This window comes from Nyctereutes procyonoides, unplaced genomic scaffold (assembly GCF_905146905.1).
Source record: "Nyctereutes procyonoides isolate TBG_1078 unplaced genomic scaffold, NYPRO_anot_genome, whole genome shotgun sequence".
NCBI classification, from domain to species: Eukaryota; Metazoa; Chordata; class Mammalia; order Carnivora; family Canidae; genus Nyctereutes; species Nyctereutes procyonoides.
Genome location: NW_026575126.1, coordinates 62902892 through 62925956, shown reverse-complemented (window position 1 = coordinate 62925956; position 23065 = coordinate 62902892). Strand labels below are relative to the sequence as shown.

The 23065-nt window shown below is 57.9% G+C and overlaps 1 protein-coding gene across 4 annotated transcripts in view; it reads left to right on the top strand.

Annotated features, from left to right (window-relative positions):
• The window catches only part of MAD1L1 (mitotic arrest deficient 1 like 1), a 347835-nt gene that overhangs the window by 293299 nt on the left and 31471 nt on the right, over positions 1–23065 (top strand). For all 4 annotated transcript variants that reach the window (XM_055340060.1, XM_055340059.1, XM_055340058.1 and 1 more), the window contains one exon: positions 5313–5503. In XM_055340060.1, coding sequence (XP_055196035.1) covers positions 5313–5503 — 191 coding nt within the window. The remainder of the gene's footprint in view (positions 1–5312; positions 5504–23065) is intronic.

Here is a 23065-nt window from a genome sequence, read left to right as displayed (position 1 = left end):
CGGGTGCCAGCATTTGTTGCAGCAGTCACTCCTTGAGGGGCCAGGAAAAAGACATGCGCCTCTGGACGGTCCCTCAGCCCCAGTTCTAGCTGGTCTCCCCATGCCCCCAGCTCTGCCGAGCCGTGTCCCTCTCTGCATCTGCTTCTCGTCTTCTGAGACTGTGCCTACCCCTCTGGTTTGCTGCTGCCTCCCCTCCGTCCCACAGTTGTGGCAGCAGGGAGCTCAGGTGAACATGTTCGTACAAGGGCGGGTGCATGTGTTCCATCTACTGCGTCCGCAGGGAAGCCCCGTACATGGGATTACTTTTGTTCACACTGACTTTCTAGGTGTTATGATTTAGGATTTATGGAGGAATGGCATTTCCTGTGCTCTAGGCTCCTTGAGGTGCACTAGGGACGCCGTGCGACAAAAAGACTTAGTCCTCACCTATGCTGAGCTTAAGAGTCCTGGTGTGATAACTGTGACATAAAGGAGCTTTTTAAGATGCTCTGTCGTGTTACAGTGGATGCTGTCATATACACTGAAGACATGGCAGGAGACTAGATCTACTCCAGAGCTGTGGTTTTGAAGCTGAGATGTGTGGAAGTCAGCTAGGAAACAGGAGGAGCTGCCCCAGGCGTGTGCAAAGGCCCTAAGGTGAGGAGGAGAGTAGTGCTTCGGGACATGAAATAAAGCCAGTCAGGTGCAACTGGAAAGACTGGGGCTGGCCACTGGGCAAAGGCAATAGCCACAGGAGAGGGTTTCGTGGGTTTTTTTTAGATGTTCCTTACTATTTTAGAGAGCATGCATGAGGTGGGGGGAGAGGCAGAAAGAGGGAAAATCTTGAGTAGACTCTCTGGATAGCATGGAGCCCAACGCAGGCTCAAGACTGCAACCCTGAGATCATGACCTGAGCCCAAATCAAGAGTTAGACACTTAACCCACTGAGCCACTCAAGCGCCTCAAAGAGGGTTTTAATCCTCACCATGGAGCTTCAGAGCTCAGAATTCTGTCCAGAGGACTTGGGCCATCTCACACAGGACTGGAATCCAAGGAACAGAGGGCCTGACTGGGCCACCATGGCCAGGCTGAGCTTGCTGACCAAGGTGAAAGGCCTGGGACCCTAGCAACCTCACATCAAAGTCCCCGCTTTGCCCCGTGTGGGGCTCCACCTTTCCCCCACCAGCTGCTTCCTCTGTGAAGGGGCTGACTTCCCACAGGAGTGGCCGGGATGCTGACCAGCAGACAGCACCTGTTCTGCTGTGAGAATCCACTGGACTGAGATGCGGGTCAGGGAAGCACATTAACAGGGAGCCGTTGCCTTGAAAGGTGCTGGGGTGGAGGTGTGTCTGTCCCACAGAATAGTCTCAGGGCTGGGCTGGCCAGCTTGGATTGGGCAACAGTGTAGGGTCAGACCCAGCCACTTCGCTGGCACACTCAGGCCCCGGCACATGAGGGACGTTTGCTTCAAGCAAAGGGCTATGTGCCAGTTGTTTGCGAGGCCTGCGAGGCCATCCCGAGCCTGGGTCAGCAGTCCCGTGGGGCACAGCGCTGCCCACCCAATGCCCTGCACTCTACCCAGCAAACTGATAAGAAGGGAATTGAAGCACAGGATTGCATGCACTTTTAGTAGAGACCCAGTCAGGTTCTGCTGGCCGTGCGGCCGCAAGCTGAGACCCTGGAGAGGCTTTCTGTAGGGAGAGTCCAGCCTTCCACCTGTCTGCTTCTCACCTGCTCTCCCCATCCCTCTAGGATCAAACCCCTGAATTTCAGACTGAACTGGCTCTCCAGAGCTCTGTGCCCACTCCTTTATCCTGACATCTCTGCTCTCAGGGGTAACACACACTCTCCTTCAAGCCTTTATATAAGAGAGAGATGGAAAGTGTTTTATTTTTGATCTGTACCCACAGGCTTTCTCGGCTGCCTTCTGTGACTCTGGGAGGAGCCTGGTATTGGATATAGATTAGGAGGGGGTGGAGGTCAGAGCCATCCAGTGGCCCCTGTGGACATGGCTAGAGGCCACCAACGGGCCTGACTGGGGCTGCACACCATGTAAGAGAGCAGGTGGCCTGGCCCCTTGACCTTGGCATCCATCCCTGGCCCCCAGCATCCCTGCCCACTCTCCACGTCTGGGCTCTGGGTGACCATGTTCTGTCTTGGGTGCCCACTTGTTCATCGGCCTTCCTTGTCCCTCACCAAGGACTCCTACAAAGCTTTGCAAGGGGCTGCCGAGGAGAGGAGGAGCAAGGGCGGCCCAGAGGGGAAAGACAGTGGTGGGAGGGCATATTCCCCTGGCGCGTGCAGCTGGAGAACAGGGTTGAGGGCACCGGGGAACAGGAGAAGGCTGCAGTTGAATCAGGGCTGGATGTATCCTCCACCAGAGTGTGGGCCCGAGTGGAGGAGGCTGGGCACGAGGTCTTCATCCCAAGTGTCTGGTGATGCCTGGGATGCTGGCACACAGCAAGTGAGGTCTGGGGTGGGCAGTCTGGGATCTCTCCCCAGATCCGATGAGGCCACTTGTCTGCTCTGCTGGCCCTGCCCACGTATGGTCCCCACCAGCAGGCCCGGCCTTGGGGGCAACTGGTGGGGTACCTGCAGGTACATGCAGGATTGTAGTCACCAAAGACCCAAGGGGGTCTCTGGCCCTTGGTCAGTAGGGCCCAAGGGAGCATCTTGCGAGCGCCACGTGCACAGGCCACCCAACCCTGCCCAGAGGAAGCTTCAGCTCACTCTGAGAAGAGGCTGCATCAGAGCAGTGGCATTTCCAAGGCAAAAGGCACATCTTTTATTTATTTAATCCAAACCATGTGAATTATTCATTCACGTTTATATAAGCAATTGAATGGTGGAATAAGGGGGAGGTCAGAGCACCGACTTTGTGATGCCCTGAATCACAACCAGGACTCATGCTGTCCCTCCTGAACACGCTGTGTTAAGGTGACTTCACCTGAAAGCTGTAGCCTCTTGCCCTACTTGACCAGACAGCCTGAGGTCAGAGCTCTCTTGATACCCATGATGGGCCATGTGGCCTTGAGGAAGCTGCCCCCACCCAAGATCCCCTGAAGGGTGATGTAAGACTTGCCTTGTGGTGCTGCTCAGACTATGCTGGGTAAGGTATATGTGGCACCTGGTGTGGGGTCCTGGCACCGAGCTCACAGCAGGTACATAGAACTTACCCCTTCTGGAGGATGGCAGGTGTCTGGGCTCACTTCCTCATGACCTGAGCCCCGTCTACTTGTCAGAGTCTATGGACTGTGGAAAGGGCAGCATTTTGATATCTGTGGGCGAAGGGGCTGTTACCTTCTCCAAGGTCGAGCTGCGTTATTACCAAAATTTAATTTTTCCCAGTGGACATCTGAGATCCATTAAAGGCAGTGCAGTCTCTGACAGGGGTGAAATATCACCTCAGATCCTTGGTCAGTGAATTTTGCCTCCTGGAACGGGTTTTCCTCCTGCTGGCGGATCCATCCTCAGTGGGCTGGCTGAGAGACACAGGGAGGAGCATGGGGTCAGAGCCGCCAATTACCCCTTTGATTTCATAGTCTGATGACTCGATTCATCACGGGCTCTGTGCCTGTGTTCCGATGGAGAGGCTCTCTGCTCCAGAATAACAACGTCCGCCAGGGCCCAGCCAGGACCATCAGACTGTGTGATGGATAAGGGGCAGGTGAGGGCAGGGCAGGTGGCCAGGGGGATGGACGTGCTGGCAGAGAGGCCAGAAGGAGCTCTGCTCTGGCACCAAGAGGCCTTGTTCAGAGCGAGAACGCGGCCGGCCCCAGGCTGCCGCAGAGTTGCAGGCAGTGCAGACAAGACCTAGGATCCGTATTCACATGCCTGAGGGGCTGTGGGGCTGCCCTCCCTGTGCCAGCTGCCCTCAGCCACATAGTCCCATAGCCCTTGTATGCACAGACCCTGCGCCCTCTGTGTAGCCCTGTGGCAGCTGTGGAGTGTGTTGATGCCCGGTGCACAGCTAGCGGAGCCCCCACCATTGGTGGTATGGCCTTGAACCCACACAGCACTTCGCTGTGGCCACACAGGATCCAGCTTGATCCTTGTGACGCCTCTGGATGCTGCTATGTGCCTGACACCCCCCAGGAGCTGGAGGGTGATGGGCTCAAGGCCGCAGGTCAGAAAGGGCAGAGCTGACGGAGGGTCTCCAGTGGGTTTCCCTGGAAGGCAGGTTCCCTGTCCCCTTCACCTCCTCCAGGAAGTCACCCTGACTCCATCTGCTCATCTTAAGCTAGCCGACATGGCCCTGCTAGGAACCTGGTAGTTGCTGGCCTGGGCCTATCCTGGTTACCAGCCCAGGATGTGCCACAGGGCCTGCACTTCAGCCTGAGGACGAGGAGCTCCTGCCCCTGTCACGGTGGGCAGGGCTCCAAGCTGGGCCAACCTGCTCTGAGGCCTGGGGTTTTCTCACCACGCCCTTGGCCACCGGGGATCCTGTGCTGCCCAGGCCATCCGCAGGCCCTGGAGGGCTCCCCATCATCAGCTCCAGATGGGACCACCAAGAAGCTCCTGGCTTCAGAGGCTGCACTTGTGCTTGAGCAGAGCCAGCCTCGCTAATTAATGGGGGGGATGACCGAGGTTTAATTACTAGGAAGGCACCTTGGGTAAAGGATCTGTGGTAATTGCTGTGAAGCCTCCCAATGGCTTTGCACTTGGCACAGCGGGTTTCTCCTGTACAGCCATAAACCGAGATGGTAGTGATGGGCAGGCCAGGGGGGCCTCTGCCCTGAACGGTCCTGCCAGAGCAGTACCCAGAGGCCTGTTTTTAACTAGGGGCCTTGTCTCTGGGTGGCGGGGAACCCCCGGGGAACAGGATCAGCAATCTCTACAGCATTTCTTCTCCAGGCCTTTGGCCCACTTGGTGCTGCTGGCCCATGCGGGTGGGCATCCAACCACCAGCGAGAACCTGGCTGCAGCTTGGGCAGTTGGTTGGTGCTTGCAGACCTGATCCCCGTACCCCCTGCCCAGACCTGGGCCAGCTTCCATGTTGCCCCTTGTTGTCCTTCAGAAAAGGACCAGGCCGAGGATCAAATCCAAGACTCAGGGCTAGGAAGAGGTCTGGTTTGCTGGGTCCCTGCTCTCCGTGGAGTTACTGTTTTTATTAAATGAATCACTTCGTCCACAGACATGCAAGCTGTTCCTTGGCCTGTTCTCTTTTTTCCCCACGTGCATACATCAGGGCTTGCTGACACGGGGGCATGTCCATCCCAGGTAGGACCCTGTCTCCTCCTCAGCCGTCCGCCAGTGATTCTGACCCTGGGCCTTGCTGCCACCTCGAGTCCCATCCCTCTATGGGGCTCACTCTCTCCCTTCTCCCCCATCAGAGCTGAGGAAACAGGTGGAGAGCGCTGAGCTTAAGAACCAGCGGCTCAAAGAGGTCTTTCAAACGAAGATCCAGGAGTTCCGGAAAGTCTGCTATGCACTCACGGGCTACCAGATCGACATCACCACAGAGAACCAGTACCGGCTGACGTCCATGTATGCGGAACACAAGGCCGACTGCCTCATCTTCAAGGTAGGACCTGCTGAGACACACCGCACCACCCTTCGCGCTGGTGGACGATGGTGTGGGTGCAGGAGCAGCCCCACCTCAGGTATGTGTGGCCCGCTGGGCTGGGCTGGTCTGCTGACCCTCAGCCACCCCAGCTTTGCCCACAGCCTGGCAGCCTCTTATGAGAAGCACTCAGCCTTGATCTGGCCGCCTCTGGGTGTCTGCCATCCCCCTGTTGCTACCTCAGCCCCATTGCTGCGGGGCACAGGGCAGTGAAGCCCTGGGGCATCCAGCAGCAGCTGCACCCAGGGGACGGCTGAAGTAATGGGGTGAGGGTCTGTGTTGGGCCAGTGAGGCAGCCTCAGTGTGCCATGCAGCAGAAAGGAGAGGAGCGCTGCTGGACCTCTGTGGGGAGGGTAGTGAGGCTTGCCGGCGAGGCTGGGGCCGGGACCCCAGGCACACAGGAGTGCGGGAATAACGGCCAGGGTTGGCCCCAGACTCCCTCTGGAGATGCCGCCACTGCATGGTGCCAGGCAGGATGGGGGCTTTCATGGAGGAGGCCCCCTGGAGTTGGAGGCAGCACGTGGCCTGTGGAGTTGTACCAGTGTCGAGGCCAGGGTGCCATCCAGGTTTCAGGGCTAGGACGGTCACTGGAAATGAAGTACCTGCCCGTGAGGGTGTGGGTCCAGTGGGTCCCAGTGGCAGGGCTGGGGGTTGACTGTGTCTGCTGGGAGGCCTAGGGGAAACTGGCAGCCTGAGCCAGAATCTGCATGAAGAGGGCTGGCCCCACCACTGCCCCACTAGTCTGACCTCTCATGAAGACGGTGCCGTGGCCCGGTGTGGTGCTCCGCTGCTTCAGGAAGGGTGTGGTGGCATGGCTGCGGGTGGCCGGGGTGGGCAGACAGGCCACCACTTCTTGTTGCCATGGTGTGGAGTGGGGCAGCCACCTATTGCTGCCCACATGTAAAAACAAAGCAACCACTTTTCTTTTTCTATAAAAAGGCTTTAGTCCGTGTGGTCTGCATGCATCAAATAGAATACAATGGGGCACAAAATGTTTTCTGCCTCATTTCATTGTAAACTTCAGGCGAACCTGTGACCGCCTGGCCACTTGCTCATGGAGCACTGGCCAAGCCTGGATGCGCCAGGCCGCAGGGAGCAGGGAGGCCTGCATTGGGCCCCCATCTCCCTCCCATCCTTCTTCCCTCCTGAGTTCAGAGTGGCACCTCAGCCTGGCATCTGCCCCCCAGTGTCTCCCAGCATTTCCTCCCACTTCCAGCCTTCTTGGGTCATGTGTGTCTATTTTTACGTTTCTTGAAACTCTTTAAACCTTGTAGAAGTGAAACATTAAAACCCGTAAAGTCTCTACATAAACTGTCAGAAATGTACTTCTGCACTCCTGTGTGATTGCCTGGGCTTTGGGAGAACTCAGGATTGCTGGTCACTATTCCATACCTTGTAGAGATACCACATTAAAAAAAAAAAACAACTTTAATTAACGAAGACATACAATTCCTACATACCGTGTTTACTCTGGACAGCCACCGCAGAGTGGAGACAGGCCGAAGGCACCATCAGACCCCCAGACCCTCTGCTGCCCCCCTCGCTCTCTCCCGTCCTCCCCGACTCTCTCCCTTCCCCCCCAACTCTCTGCCATCTCTTCACCAGAGCCTCTGCTGTCCCCCGCACTGGGCCCTCTGCCATCCTCCCTCCCCAGACCCTCTGCCATCCCCCCCAACCCCCAGGCCTCTGCTCTTCCCCCTTACCTTCAGCTCTCCCCTATGCTCAAGGCCTGGCTGTGCTCAGTAACCCCCTTCCACCCCCCCCCAGAACGTCCTCAGCTCACCCCAGCACCATTCCGGGGTATTGGTACATCTTCCCGTCTGGAGAGTCCCCTGTGGGGTCCTGGACTGGTACCCTGCTTTGTCTCCCCACCCTTGCCCTGTGGTATGTACCCCACACCCCAGCTTCTCCTTCAACTGCGTGTCTTGTGACCCTCTGCTTCCCAACTATGGGCCTGGCTCTAGGCATGAGGGACAGATGTGCTAGGAGCAACACAGCCACAAAGGATGATGGGAGGGCTAATGGCTCAGCCTTCCACTCACGTCCAGCAGGCACCCTGGCCCTTGCCGTCATGGCTGGGCCTCCACCCCCTGCCTAGGTGTGTGTGTCGGGGGGGGGGGGGATGGTTTGTGCGCACAGTGTCAAGAGACAAATGTGCTTGCGGCCCCACCACCTTCTGGATGCATGCCGCTGAATGGGGTAGGCTCTGTGGTCAGGTTGTCATAGGAAGCATGGAGGGACCTCCATGATTGTAAAGTGCAAATCATAGTGCTCACTTGTCCTCGGAGGCCGTGCAGAGAGCTGTCTAGAAAAGCAGAGGTACCGCATAGGCAGGCAAGGCATCCCTCAGCCAGGGTGCTCGACTCGGAGCCTCACACCGCCCTTCCCCAGCTGGAGGCCACTCTGAGCTTTGGTCTTATCATTTGAGTTGAGTGTCAGGCCTAAGGGAGCCCAGGATCCTGATGCCACCGGAGCACCTGACCCAGGGGCTCCAGCAGCATCCCTGAGGCCCCAAGATTTCAGGGTTTGTCAGAATTTCATTTTGGAGCAGTGAACCATTAGTAGACAGAGGCTGCTCATCAGGGCCCCCACAGGATCCCCATCTCTGCCTTTGCCTATGGGTTGCCTCACCCTGCACACTGGCACTTGGGCCCTGCCCCTGCTCGTCCACCTGCAGATTGTCACACCCCAGCAACAAGGCCCAGATCTGCTCATAGACACCTCCTCCAGTAAGGCTTTCCATGTTCCTCACAGGCAGGACCCATTTTCAATGAACATCTCTCAGGACACATGTTGCTTTCTGTTGCTTGGTTGTTATGTATGGGACTTTTATTCCTTTACATGAGTTTTTCTCAGGGACAGGAACTACCTTATGTCTGGGTGCCCAGACAGCCCACCTCCCTCAGGCCCCTGCCCAGGAGCCAGGAATCCCCAGGGACATGCACCCTGTCCCCAGTTTAGGAGTGTGCCTGTGCCCCCCTAGCAGGGCACGTGGGACAGGATCTTCTCTCCTGGCGCCTCCCATGGGTGCCTGGCAGTCGGGAGCCCACCCAGTGCCTTGCTGACCAGCAGGCATGGCTCTGGACAGATGGCTGCCTGCTTCCCTGTCCCTTGGTCCCAGTACACACGAACCAGCCAGCCTGCCTTGGAACCCAGCTTTGCCGAGGACACTGGTGGCTCTGTTGTCTGTAGTCTCATCACCCCCTTGGTGCCTGGTCCCCTGTAGGCATGAACAGGTGGGTGAGATTTTTGCCCTTCTTATCCTACCTCTTGAGAAAGGATGGAAGCTGTGTGGGGTAGAACAAAAAGATGGAGATCTGATGCCAGCTAGGGGCCACCCTTGCCACCCTCAGCTTGTGTCTCTTCCTTCAGGGCAAGGCTGTATGTCCCCAGCATCCCGGCATGGGCTCTGGTCCTGCCACCTCCACCCCACACCCAACACTGGACCCCTTTGTGGGTCTCCCTAAGGGGCTTCCCCTCAGGTCTGCAGGTGAAGCCTACCATGCCCTGCCAAGCTAGGGTCCCCATCCCTCCCTCCAGGGGACACAAATCTGCCTCCTGGGCCCCCTGACACGGCAGTAAGGACCTGCCAGCCCCAGTCCCCCTGCCCTCACCCCCAGGGCCACCCCTCGGCTCCTTCACTCGCCCATGGAAGCCTCCTCCACCCACTGCTTGCACACACGCAGGCACCTGCTTAGGGCCTGTGCACATCTGCATGGGCCCTTCGTCAGAGCTCATAGGCAACCCAATGGGAGGGGTCTGGTGAGGGGTCCATCCACAGGCACACCCCACCCTCCCAAGTTGCGGTCAGAACCTTCCATTGCCACTCCAACAGCATCAGCTGCCCTGCCTGGGCAGGGCCCTGAAGAGGTGGTTGGTGCTTGTGTGCTGCGGAGCCCCTTGCTGCCTCTGCGCCTCCACCCACAGAAAGTGCTGGGCTGTGGGGAGCAGCTGGCCCCAAAGCATGGCAGTCTCTGCTGACTTTCTGGAGGTGTGCATGCATTCAGTTCACCTGCTCAGCCAGAGGCTTCCCAGACACAGCCAGCACCCAGCCTCTGAGCTGCTCCTGGGATAAGTCCCGCCAGGCCATTGGGAGCCCCAAAGCAGGCATGTCTGGAGCTGCCAGACCTATCAGGACTTCTCTAACTAGGGACTGCTGGTGACTACTGGTGAGTCACCTGTCCCCTTTGCCTGCTTATTGGTTAGTGACAGGAGGCACCGTCCCACCCTGTCTGTTCTCCATCTACCTGCTCAGGGCCTGGCATGTGCAGAGTGCTTGATGAGGACAGATGGGGAGAAAGTGCAAGAAGTGAAATAGAAAGCAGACCAACCCTCTGCAGATATTCTTCCGGGGACTCAGGCAGAGGCACCCCCTGGCCCAGCCCAGGCACCTGAGAGGGGACATGAGCTATCCTAGAGCCCTCCCACCCTTGGCTGGGTCACTGTACCTTGTAGGACTCAGTGGCGAACTTGGTCTGAATTCACCCTGGGGTCAGGAGAGCCAGTGAGTCAAGCCTTCATTGAGGCAGCAAGGGAGGCTCCCCTGCGGGCTAGCTGTCCTAAATAGGAGATGCCACAGGACAGAGACCTGCTTGAGAGATGGGATGACTGCCAGCCCCCACACCGCACTGGGACCCTGCCACCTGGCGGCTGATGGCAGACTCACACAGTGGCAGTGAAATCAGGCTGAAGGGGATCATGGTGAACTGTACCCTCTTGGCCTTTTTGGTTTATTTTATTTTCCCAAAGATGATTTTTCAGACAGGAAGGGGGCCGAAGGCAGAGTTAGAAATAGCTGAGCGCTGTTCCAGTTGAGCGGGCTCTGCAGATGTGCGCCAGCATAATTGAGGGTTTGGGCTCACCCCACGCTCTCTGCACAAGGAAAAGACATGGCGCCCAGCAGCCTGGCCGCGTGGGTGGGAGCTGTGTGCTCTGGGGGCCGCCACTCTGAAGAAGAGGACGGGAGGAATTCTGGCTGGGCCTGGCCCAGCAGGGACCTAGCCACCCTCACGTCCCCCCACCCCCGCCCTTGGGGAGAACTGGGTCTCCCATGTGCTGGTGGCAGTGCAGGTGCGTGCGAGTTTCCAGGACTGCCCAGAGCCCTAGTTTCCTGGCTGTGGTTTATAAGTTCTCCTGCTCCCCCTCCTGAAAACCAGCGGGGCGAGGCCCCTGTTGTACAAAGGAGACGAGGATGGTAAGGATGGTGGCTATGTCTCGTGTCAGCACCCCTTGGGACACAGCTGTGGACAGGGTTGCTGCAGGATGCCATGGGTATCCTCCTTACCCAGCCCTGGGAATCCCACTGGGGCCAGCTGGCAAGGCAGGACCAGCTTCTAGCATCACAGAGCAGCTCGGGTGCAGCGGAGCCATGCTTGGGGTCTCACCTGTTGGACCTGGGTCTCGGTCTGTACAGGGGCACGTGATAGCATCCACTGGTGGGGGCTGCTATGTGGAGCAGGGCAGAGGGGTATGTATAACCTGAAAGCCTGTGAACATACCCTGTGCAGTCACCTACCTGACTCTCACGTGTTCTCAGAAAGTTCTGGAGTTACTCCTCTCACTGTAGTGAGGGCTCCGGGGACTATCAGGTGCTCTCTGTTTCATGGTGCTCCTTGAAGGGAGTGAGCAGCACCTGTAAACCCCATAATTGCTTGTGTGGGTTCAGGTGACCCCGGGAGAAGTCTGACTCATGTGGGGCCACCACTCCCTTCTGGGCTCTGCCGTTGGGGCTTAAAGGCACGTTGGTGCCGAGCCCCTCCCCAAGCCTTGCCCCGGTGCTTTCCGAGGGTCATTTTCCCCCTGTCTGGCACTAACCAGCGCTCAGGGATGAGGCTCGCTCCTTCCCTTTCATGTGTCCAGATCAACCAGCCTTCACAGTCCTGCTCAGGCATGCCCTCCCTGAGAAGCAGGACCTGTGTGGGCTCCTCTAGGATGTGCCTCCCAGCCTGACCCTGATGAGCATCTCTACTGACAGCCACACCACCCACACACCTGGAAAGGGAAGCAGGCTCAGAAGGGTCCCTGGAGCAGCAGAGACTGAGGTCAGGTGGCAGGGTGTATGCAGGCCAGCAAGCCTGTCCATGATGGCCCAGGCTCACATTTTGCTGTAGGTCATCCTGGGAGGTACATCTGCTCCTACGGGGTGCATCTGTCCTGGGGGAACTGGCCATCAATCACCCCCCTTAGTATCTGGTGTGGGCCCAGAGCCAGTGGTGGGTGAGCATCTGCTAGATGGAGGTGACTCCTGGGGCTGCAGTGATGGTCCTATTGTGTTGTGGAAAGGTGCTGGGCTTGAGGTCAGAGGCACTGAGTATGACTGTCACCATGCCTCCCCAAGCTGTGTGGGACATTCATGTGCCTTTGCCTCTGTGAGCCTCACCTCCCTCTGTGTGTACCCAATGACCAAGTCAGCCTCCTGTGTCATCACGACAGGGGACTTGGACTGTATGTATGGAGGAACCTAGCACTGTGGGCGGTGTGGTACCTGGTGCCTGGCCCCAAGATCTCATGCCACCACACACAGTCCCACGCAGGCATGTGCACACAAGGGCCAGTGCATCTCCCAGGGCCTCCCAAGGGGTGCTCTCTCATGAGAAATCAGAACATGGGAAAGCAGGGAGGGGCCGAGGGCTGGGGTGTGGTGGGGACCTGCGAGCAGCTCCCTTCCTTTCCCGGAGAAGAGTGGCCCAAGGGTATTTCAGAGGACTCTTGTACCATGTTCCTGACACATAGTCATGACACCTGGAGCTCTCTCCCTCGGTGAGCGTATGGGGCAGGACCCCTCCTGGTACTTCCCCTGGAACCTGCCTGCTGGGGAGGTACTGGCCTGCATACGGGAGGGGCCTGGCCCAGTCAGCCTCCCCGCACCCCCCACAGACCCAGGCCCTGCCCCTCGGGTCATCTTCCAGCAGATGCCGACTTGTTGGGCCCCAGAGATGAGCAGAACAGGGTCCTGCCCCAGCTCATCAGTTCTTCAGCGGAGAGAGGTTCAGGCCAAACTCACTGGGTCCCCCTGGCTTGCCCTGCACCCCTGGCTGCCGTCAGCCCCCACCCCTGCCCTTGTGGCCATTCTATCCCCATACCCCTTGCATGGCGTGACCCCTGCAGACCTGGCAGCCGACTGGGGCTTGTTGACACAGGCCATGCCACTGACTGAAGGGAGCTTTCTGCTTTGCTGCCTATGCCTGCCACCTTGCCTGCTTATAGGGCAGCCTTGTAAATAAGTGGGGAGAGTCTTCCAACTGGCCATCACCCACAGAGCACAGGCTCCTTCCACTGCCCTCACGTACACCTTCCTCATTAGGCCCTGTGGGCACCAGTCCCTGGGGACCCATATCTGATGGGCACAGACAGATCACTGGCCTCCTGTGGCACAGTGGGCAGGGCTGCCCACCACAGAGGTGGTCTCACATGGGAGCAGTTGCTGTGGGTCAGCAATGGTGGGACAGAGGTCAGAGGCCAGGTTGGAGAGAGCTAGAACTGCTTCCTCCAGAGGTGGGTGGTTGGGCCGAGCAAGAGAAAGGGTTTATTTATTTTTTTTTTTAATTTTTTTTTTTTATTTATTTACGATAGTCACACAGAATGAGAGAGAGAGGCAGAGACACAGGCAGAGGGAGAAGCAGGCTCCATGCACAGGGAGCCTGACGTGGGATTCGATCCTGGGTCTCCAGGATCGCGCCCTGGGCCAAAGGCAGGCGCTAAACCACTGCGCCACCCAGGGATCCCGAGAAAGGGTTTAAACAAGGCCAGGGTGAGGAGAGAAGCTTACGCCATGGGGTGATGTCCGCTTGGCATCATCTTTCTGGCACAGGGTTGGTGGGCCTTCTGGTTGCCATGGCAACAACTCTTGGCTGGAGGAGGAAGAAGAGGGGCTTCCGGGAGCAGGAGCTGCCCCGTGCCCTGGGGACCGTTCTACTTATGAGGTGTGACCGAGAATATAGCCCCTCATGGATCCTGGGATGCCAATGGTGTGGATTCCTGGGGGTTTTCTCGTCTGAGCATACCTGGCCTGCCTGGCACTCGCAGCTGTGGGTATGAGCTCCCAGGCCCATGAGAAGTGCCTTTCCTCTCCACTCAGCAGTCGGGACAGAGGGTGAGTGCTTGGGGGTAAACCAAGAGTAGAGGCCCTTAGATGGTGACTGAGGGCCAAGGGCCAGGTCCAGACATTGGACAGGTAGGCACCCTGAACAAGATCCCATCCTAGGACCCACTCCTTGGCAGGGGGCTTTGTGCATACGCTGGGGCCTCGTGTTAGGAGAAACCGGGCTGGTTGGAAATGGGGCCCATGTCTCTCTGAGGCTGCATAGAAAGATCCCTCCTTGCCTCTGTCCTGCTATGAACCCCTACCCTGCCATGTGTTCCAAACCCTTATGGTGGGGCTGACAGTTTGATGGTGTTTCGGTGGTGGGAGGAGGGGGCTTGCCACCCCATGTGGCTTCTGGCTAAGGCAAGCTGCTACCCACTCTGCTGTCTTCCTGTGCAGGGGTCTCTAATCCTGAGGCAGAGATGCCCTGAAATAGGAGAGACCTGGGTGAGGGATGGGATTGCAGGCACCAGCATCCCCAGTGCTCTTACCTGAACACAAGAATGTCCTGCTCTGGCTGCTATCCTGTCACCACCCATGCTCCACACCTGCCCTCCCACACCCACTCCTAACTCCCTGCCCTGCCAGCCTGCCTCTGCGGTGCCCCTTGACCTGGACCAGGTCTTTCTCTGATGTGCGTTGGGATTGAAATAAGCTCCATCGTGAGTGATGTGACATGCAGGCAGGTGTGAGGGAGGACCCAAGGCACATCCCTTGAAGCAATGTGCGGGCCTCCCTGTGGGCTGGGGTGCTGGCAGGACCATGGCACCCAAGCATGGGGTTCAGGCTTGAAAGCACAATGGCTGAAGTCTAGTGAAGTCTGAGATCTGCCCCTGCCAGGCAGATGGGCGGGCGTTCCTGCCCTCCCAAGTAGCTGCTGCTAAGTCTGGATGGCCAAGAGATGCTGTGTCCCTTGGTTCCCTGGCTGCCCACGGAGATCGATGGGGGATCAGGCCAGCCAGCCCTGCCTCTTGGTGGCCAAGCCACTTAGCCCTGTCCTATTGATAGTCTCCCCAAGGTTGACCTTGTAGAGCAGGTGATTGACCACAGAGCATGGCTGGCTGCTGGCGTACAGCACAGGTGCAGGTGGACTCTCCTCCAGCATGGCCTGCGGGCCTGACTATCCAGGAAGCACCCAGCCCGGCCCGAGAGTCAGGACCTCTTCACCCTCCCTGCCACTGTGACTCCATGTCAACTTACAAAATGGTCAAGACTCTGGGGTGCTAGGACTTTGCCTGGTCTTACCCCTGCATAGATGCATGAGGAGGCAGGGGTCCCGGGACGGGTAGTGACTTTCAAGTCATCCTAGAACTCAGAGTTGGAGTCCATTTCTGGGCTGAGTAATAGGGAAAGAAAGGGGTTTGCTCTGTTTTCTCTGATTTTTAAAGCAGAGGAGAAAATGGTCCTCATGGGCACTTGGACTTCGCTGGGTGTGTCTGGCCTTCCGTCTCTGCCTCCTGGTGGGGGAGCCTTGCCAGCTGGGGTGCCAGGCCCAGGAGCTGCCCTTTACGTTGCCAAGGCTGAGGTGCGGTGTGTGTGCGCCGGCCACCAGGCTGCCAGCCAGTGAGCTGCTGGCCACTCTGGGGAGGGGGCTTCTGCGGGCTGGGACAGAGAGCCCTGGGGCTCAGAATGCGGCCACCCGGGAAGGAGTACCAGTAACCTAAGGCCCCACCAGACTGCCCTGCATGGAGCCACAGTGGTCCCCCACCGCTCCTCAGGCCACCAAGGTCACTGGGGGAACCTGTCCTCCTCCCTCCTGGCCTCGTCCCTGCTCTGTGTGGACTGTGGTCTCCGGCTTAAGGCCTGGCTCAGGGAGGATGAAGGGCAAGCCAGGCATCCGTGTAGCCCTGCCAGGAAGTGGAGAACTAGCAGGGCTCCCACGTGGGAGGCTTGAGGGAGGGAGGGGAAGCTGCACTGTTTCTCCTTCACTTCCTCCCCTGACAGGCAGTTGAGACCACGCACAGGCTCCTGTCGGAAGAAGCCTACTCACAGAGCATTCCAATCTCCTGCTGTAACAATGAAGTCTAGATAGACACTTTAATTTGAATTTGCCTTTTTTGAGTCCCCTGGATTTCAAATGGGTTTGGTTTGAATACATACTAACTTCAAAACCTCTCTCATTTCTTCAGCTGAGCAGACGCAGGAATCAGGATGACCCACAGTGTCCATGCAATTGCGTGAAGTGCACTGTGGCCCTGGACCCTCTCTGCCCAGACACACCTGCCCCCTGGAGCCTGGGGGGAGAATCCAGGCCTGTACTTATCTGGATGGCACCCAAGCCAGAGCCAGCTTTCTGGTGTTTGCTGGGCCCTCCTGGGGGTGGGGGTGGCTGGCTTGTTTGGGGGATCTGGAGGGAGGATCAGATGGGGGCAGGGATGCCAGGACACAGCCTTCAGCTCAGGATAAGGAAAGACTTCCCAACATTGGGAAGAAAATTCACAAACATGAGTAAAGAGCTGGCTGGCTTAGCATAGTCAGTGCTGCATTCTTGGTTACAAGAAAGCCTCATGACTTATTGGGACAACAACTTCTCCCCAAGGAAATGGGCCATCTCCTAGCAATCAGTAGGCTCTGATAGTGTGAGGCAGCACAGTGCACAGGGAAGAGATGGTCTCAATTCCAGCAACTTCTGCAAAGGCTCAGTGGTCAAGGAGGCCCAGGTTTCCTCAGAACTGAAACAAGGCTGTGGCGCTAGACACCAGGGATTTTGGAGGACTGTGGTCTAAGGAGAGGCTGGTGAGGAGCAGGGCCTGGAGCACATAGCACCCTGACAGCTAGGGCAGAGTATTGGCCTTTTATTCTGAGTGACAGGTACTCATTCAAGAATTTTTAAGACTGGAGGCTGAGACCTTAAGCCAACATTTGGGAGTACAGGGTGAGCAGGGGTTTGAGTGGGAGGGGTGGCAAGTGGAATGTGCAGTCTGCACTCACAGCCAGGTGAGCCCCTGGCTCCTGCTCTTTATACCTTCCTGTACTCCTCATTTTAGTGAGCTGTTGGTCTGTAACAGATCACTCCTGAGATAGCACCTTAGAGCCACAGACCCCTGTTACGTCAGGGCATCTGAGGGCCCAGAACCTGAGAGCGCTGCAGCTGGGCCCGCTGGCTCAGGGTCTGCCCTGCGGGTGTGCACAGTCCTGGGCAGGAAGCTCCACCAGCTCGCCATGGGGAAGCCCCATCTTGGAAGGGACCCGTCACTGTTGCCATCTCTGTGGTCCCACATGGCAACTGCAGGACAGCATAGGCACCGACTCCTTCAGTGTGTTCACTTTTTCCTGTAAATCCTTGTGCACCCTCATCACTGCAGTGTTTGGGTCCTCGGGTGCCCATTCCTCCATCTCTGGACCTGTTCTGTTGGCTGGTGTTTCTGTTGGTTGAGGACACGGTTGCCTTTTGTGTGTGCTTCATAACTTCCCACCCTGATGAGAGTCCTGAAGGTGACATTGTTGAGTGTCTTGCTTTGAGCAACGTTGGCCATTTCCTGCAGCCAGGTAAGTCAGCTGGTTCTTCAGAGCCTTGTTTTTAGGCTTTGTCAGGGCTCGTCTAGTTTGCTTTATTCTCGGGCTGGTTGGACTCTGCTGCTGAGACCTCACCATCCCGGAGTCTCTGGTGAATGCCTGGGCGCCTGCTAGAACCTTGTCTCTGGCCGGTGGGGTCCCCTGTGCACCTGCAGCCTGCTGCTCCGTGGACTTCCTCCATCCCGCGTGGGCCCGGCCCCTCTGCTCTGAGCCCAGACCCCCTTAGCTCTGCTGAGCTGGCCACCCACCCAGTGAGGGGCCCTGCACTTCCTTGAACCTTGGGGGCTCCCCTCACAGGTTTCCTTTCTCAGACACTGCTGGGCCGCTTACCCGCCATCCACGAACAGTCACTGTGTGTATTTTGTGTGTGTTGCCATGCCTCCAGCATGAAGGCAAGTCTAGTCCCGGTGTCCCGGTAGAAGTCCCCAGTTATGTTTCAATAAGAGCACGTAGCCCACAGCAGGATGGGGTCTGGGGGCTCTAGTAATCCCTGAAACTGTACAGGAGAGGTGGTCTGTCTCCACATGGATCCCTAGGCACAGGCCACAGGTCTCCTTCCCTTCCCAGAAGCAACATGGGCCTGGGTGTGCTAAAGCCCCAGGGCAGGACGCCGTGGGGCCAGACTCCCCTCACATGTGCTTTCTTCCCCTGCGCAGGTGCCATGAGGGTCCCTGTGTGTGAGGCCAGGGCTGTGAGCCAAGGGCCTCACCTCCTGGGAGCATCAGCATGTCATCCCCTGGTCCCCCGTGTGATTGACGGGTGAGGGGAGTAGTGGCCTTTGGTTTCCTATGTTGCTGTTTTCACTTTTTGCTTGGAACAATTTTAAACATCTTTAAGAAGGTAAAACAACATTGAGAATCCCCTTGTGCCCAACTAAGTCCCTCCCTTAATTATTCTGAAGCAGTTTGCAGGTTCCATACCATCAACTGCTGTGAGCGTCTGCAGATTTTGGTGTTTGCTCCTGGGTTCAGTACCCAGTGTGTGACAGCAGGCGGGGTCAAAGAGGTGAAGAGTGGGGCAGCAGGGCATGGTACCATGGTGATTGGTGAGGACAAAGTATTGGGCCGGCACACGGTGTCCCCCAGAGCACTTGGGGTGGACAGTGGCTAACCGAGGAGGCTCTACCTCTGGGGAGGGCACTGCGGTGCTGGTTTACAGTAGCCTGAGCATCCAGGTCAGCATAAAGGCCACACCACTCATCCCCAGGCTCGCTGCTGACTGCAGCCATGCCTGCCCCACACCTTCCTGCACATGCGCAGACACAAGAGCACAGCGTGTAGCCAAGGAGAACGGAGTGTGGTCTCCCTTGGGGTGGCCCTGCTGGAGCCCGCTGGGTGCAGGTCCCTGGAGCCATGCAGCAGCCCTGGTACAGGTTACGTGTTCCTAGGGGCTGCAGGGTCCGGAGTGCTCTGCGCCTCGTCTTGCCTGGGCCTCCCCCTCTGCTGGAGCAGGTAGCAGGTGGTGTCCTGAGATATCTTCCCTCCCAGCTCGATGCCCGAGCCCACCAGGCAGTCGATGAGTGCCACCATCCCTGGGTGATGTTGATTTGTGAAGCAGTTCAATACCCCTCTTAGTTTTAAGGGAACCACATATGGCCCCCACGCTATGTGGACACTGTTGGGTCATCAGGATCAAAGGGCTGGCCCTCCTGCCTCCTGTCTCCCACTCCCTACCCCCAGAGATGTGCCCTGGCCATGTGGTGGGGGAGCTTCTCTCCCTCAGAGCCTGCCCTCCCCAGTCAGGTCAGCTCCCCAACACTGCATCCTGGCCCACTGGACACAGGGGCCCTTGCTATATGACAGGGCAGTCATCTGAACCCCCACACTGAGAGTGCCTCCTGTGGGTATGTCAATGCCAGCTGCTGTCCTCCACCCACTAATGGCTGGAGTGACATGGGAGCCCTTCCAGGTCCCAGCTCCATCCCCACTGCCCCTTATGTGCCCCCACCTATGGGTGTTCAGAGAGGAGTGAACTGGCCCCAAACTCAGTCCTGTGTGCCCCCCAGACCTCATCCATCCCTGAACTTCGAGCATCTACCACAGGTGCCTCCCCGTTCTCCCCCCCACACACACATGTACTCCTGACGGGCTTCCTAAGGTATTTGGACACCCTGCTGACCCCTCTGGAGTCGCAGCTTCCCGCTTCTGAGTGACTGTAGTTGTGGTTGGCTCTCTCTGCTGCAGGAGGCCCCCGGCCCCAGAGAGCCCAAGGGGTGTCCTGGCCCGTGTTGGGCCGCGACTTCTGTTCCCTGCATGCTGCTTCTCCTTAGTCCTTAAAGCCACAAGGGAGGAGCAGGGAAGCAGAAGGCACTGAGCCAGGATTGGCACAGTCCCCCTACCCAAGGCACTCATCCTGTCTCCATATCCCTTTGGGCCTCTACATCTGTGAGGTGACTGGGTGGGGTCCTTCCTCTCCTGACCTCTGACCTGGGGATGAGCAGAATTGTGGATTGGAGGCCAGGGCCATTCCCGCCAGGATAGATGATGGCTTTCTTTCCTGGGACACAGTCCCCACCTGTGGCTGGCGGGATTCACCATAGGCTTTGACGTTTTGTTCATTCATCACTTCATCACAGCGCCCTCCACCCTGGGCCACACCTGGGCACACATAAGGCCTGGCACTGGTTGTCATCGCTGCCACTGTCTGTCTGCTGTTCCTGCTTGACTTACTGGAGACAGAGGAGAAAGGGAGGACCCTACCCCCAGGAGGACTCCAGAGATGAGCATAAGCCTTGTTCTGGGAGGAGAGACTGGTTAGCACATGCAGAGGAGAGGAGAGCCTGCCGGGCACCACCTGTCCCTAGGGGTGTTGTGACATCCTGCCTCTGCACAGTCTGTCATGTCAGCGGAGCCCTATGGAATGTACCCAGTGCCGTGGCCACCAGTGTCAAGTGGCACAGAGGCACATCAGACCCTGAATGAACACAGCCACCATTCTCTGCCATCAGACCCTGAATGAACACAGCCACCCTTCTCTGCCATGAGCAAGTCACTCCCGGGACAGCCTAGAGTGGAACAATGCACTGTTTGGGCCTTGCGGGGAGCGCTTGGAGGACACGTGTTGGAGATAGAACACTGCCTTCTCCTTGTGACTTTGCAGGTTACAGGTGTGGCTGCCCCCGTGTCTCCACAGGAGTGGCTTCCCTGTCCACCCCAGTCTCTCCACACACCGGCACTCCCACCTCATGGCCACCTCCAACAGTCCAGACTGGCCAACCCAGGATCTCCCCCTTCACAGCTACCAGCATTCCCTAGAAAGCAGACATCTAAGCGACACATAGACTCTCCACTCATGTCTGTCGGGTTCTGCCCTTCAGGGCCTGCCACATGCCCTTGCCTCTCCCCCCTTCCCCCCACCACATCCCCACTGGCTTGCAGCACTTCTCCAGCACCTGACGCCTTTCCAGGTGAGCGTCGCCTGTACCATCTGTTCCTGCCAGCTTGCTTCCTCTACCCGGGCAAGTCCCCACGTGTCTCATGCTCCCAGCCTTCACACCTGGTGCTAGGGACTCAGCAGCTGTCAGTCTGGCAGGAGGCAGGGGCAGGTGAACAGCTGGTGATCTTCTGGGTCTGCATGTGCCTCCCTCCAAATTCCAGCCTCCATGGGATCCCACACAAGGTGCCCTGGAGCTCTGGGGAGACAGGGGACATTGGAGTGGGCCTTGCAGGGACACCAGGAACACGAGCTCCTCAGGGTGGGGACCCCGAGTGCGCAGCTGGATGCAGGCACCCCAGGGCTCCCCCATCCCATGGTAGGGCATGGAGCCTGACTAAGGCCGTTCAGGTTGGAAGAGGGGGGAAGATAGCCTGCCAGGAATGGGGGTGGGGTGTGCTACCCAGACCTCAGGTGCAGCTGCCCTTCCCAGCAGTGAGTAGCAACTGCCACAGAACCCAACAGCGTGGAAACCTGGTCATAAGCTAACAGTGCTCACGTGCAGCTTCTCATGGCTGGGATTTCAGGGGATGGACACCCAGGGCAGTGAGTGCTGCCCATGTGATACCAAGCCCTCAGCCATGTGGCCGTGCATTCCCTGGCCTTCCCAGCAGTATCCCAGGACATGTGTCCAGGCAAGGCCGAGGCTCTGGTGGCTGGAACTCTAGGACCCTGGATTTCGGAGGTCTGTGCTATGGAACCGTGGGCACACGTGCATCATGATCAGGAGTGAGGTGGCATGGCCATGCCCGCTTGGGCTGACCGTGCACGGGCAGGAGGGTGCTTGTCCTGCATGGCAGTGTGGTATCCGGGCCCACTGGTATCACTCTGCTGGTGGAAGATCAGGGCCTTGACAGTTAACCCACAGTGGGCTGCACGTGGGCACTGCCAGGGTGTGTGGGGTGCCACTCTAATAATTTGCTACCAGCTCTCAAGCCAGCTACCTGTTGGCCAGTCAGCCAGGTGGCCGCTTCACCTCTCAAGTCAGCCACTCACCCTTGGCTTCTGCGACCTGCAAAGGGGTGGCCTGATGGTGCCCAGTATGCGTCTGCAGGACATGGCAGTCAATGAGCAAGAGTCCAGCACAGCAGCCGCAGGCATGGGCCATGCAGGTTCCTGCCCTGGTGACTGACTTACTGGGATTCCTTCACTGAGCCCCCCTCTGCTGCCAGGAGGTAAAGGACGCAGCCCAGGTCAGGACAGGGTTACGTTTGGTCACCTTTTTCAGTATGGTGTTTAAGCCCCAGTGACGAAGGGTGGACTAGGAAGGGATATTGGAGCAGCACGCAGAGCAAGGTCTCCATCAACCACACACCCCTGCTGCCTGGTCTCCGGCTGCTTGGCACCAGCACGTGCCAGTCCTGCCAGGGCTCCTGGCCTCCAGAGCAAGGCTGGGACTTGTAGACTGGCAGGGAGAGGCACCAGCTGTGCCCCCAAGCCTGAGGGCAGGGCTGCAGCTAGCAGAGGGAAATCACTGCTGCTAGAAGGCAGAGGACACCCTGAGGTCCCTTGTCTGCATAGCTAGGTGGTGGCATGCAGAAACCACTGAGGCTGGGGAAGGGCCCTTGATGATAGGAGGGGTGAGGAGGCTCCCCCAGGGTCTCTGGAGGGGCACTGACCCACTTCATGGCCTCCTGGCACCTCTGCACTGGGGTTAGGTTTTAGCATGTGAATCTGGGAGGGTACATATCAGCCCAAAGCAGCCACCACCAAACCAGTTTGACATGTTTTTTTTTCCCTGAGGCCCTCATTGCCACATGAGATAGATGTCAGGCCACTGTTGCCAGTCACTGTTTTTAAGACCTTTTGGTCCAGGCCTTGTCACCCTGGAGTCCCGTGTGCACATGAGGCGTCCCCGACACACTGCCATGCGGGCTACTCCTTCATCACAGGCACCGCGAGCCATCTGTACAGCGAACCCCAACTCCTCTCTCCTCCGCGCGATCCCTGCACAGAATGCTGGTTCAGCTGTCTGCTCCACCAGCATGGCCATCAGCACTTCTGCAGGCTGTTTGTGCAAGCACAGGGGTGCACCAGGGTGGAGAAGGGTCCTGAGTGTATCATATGGAGCAGTCGCCTAGGAGGTGCCAGTGACACTGGGAGGCCTTGCCGACAAGTTACCTTCGGCTTTGGCTGTTGAAGTACAAATGTGGGAGGTCATGGCACAGGGTCAGAGGCCAGGAAAGCCCAGACTGCCTTCAGAGCTGCCAAGCATGAGGGAGGGAAGGGAGCCTGAGCGAGGAACCATGCAGATCTGGAAGGTTCTGGCTAATTCAGGCCTGCAAGGGGTGGGCTTTGATTCCAGTTCTGGCACTGCCCACCCCCTCGGGCCACAAAGCAGTTGTGACCCTGACTTAGGAGAACCAGGAAAGACACTTTGGCCCACCCCTGCGTCTTCAAGCAGAGATGCAGAGCTGCAGAACAGGACAGCACACCAAGGATGTAGACCCAGAGGAGTTCTTCCAGCAAGGGTCGCTCCTTATTACAAAAGA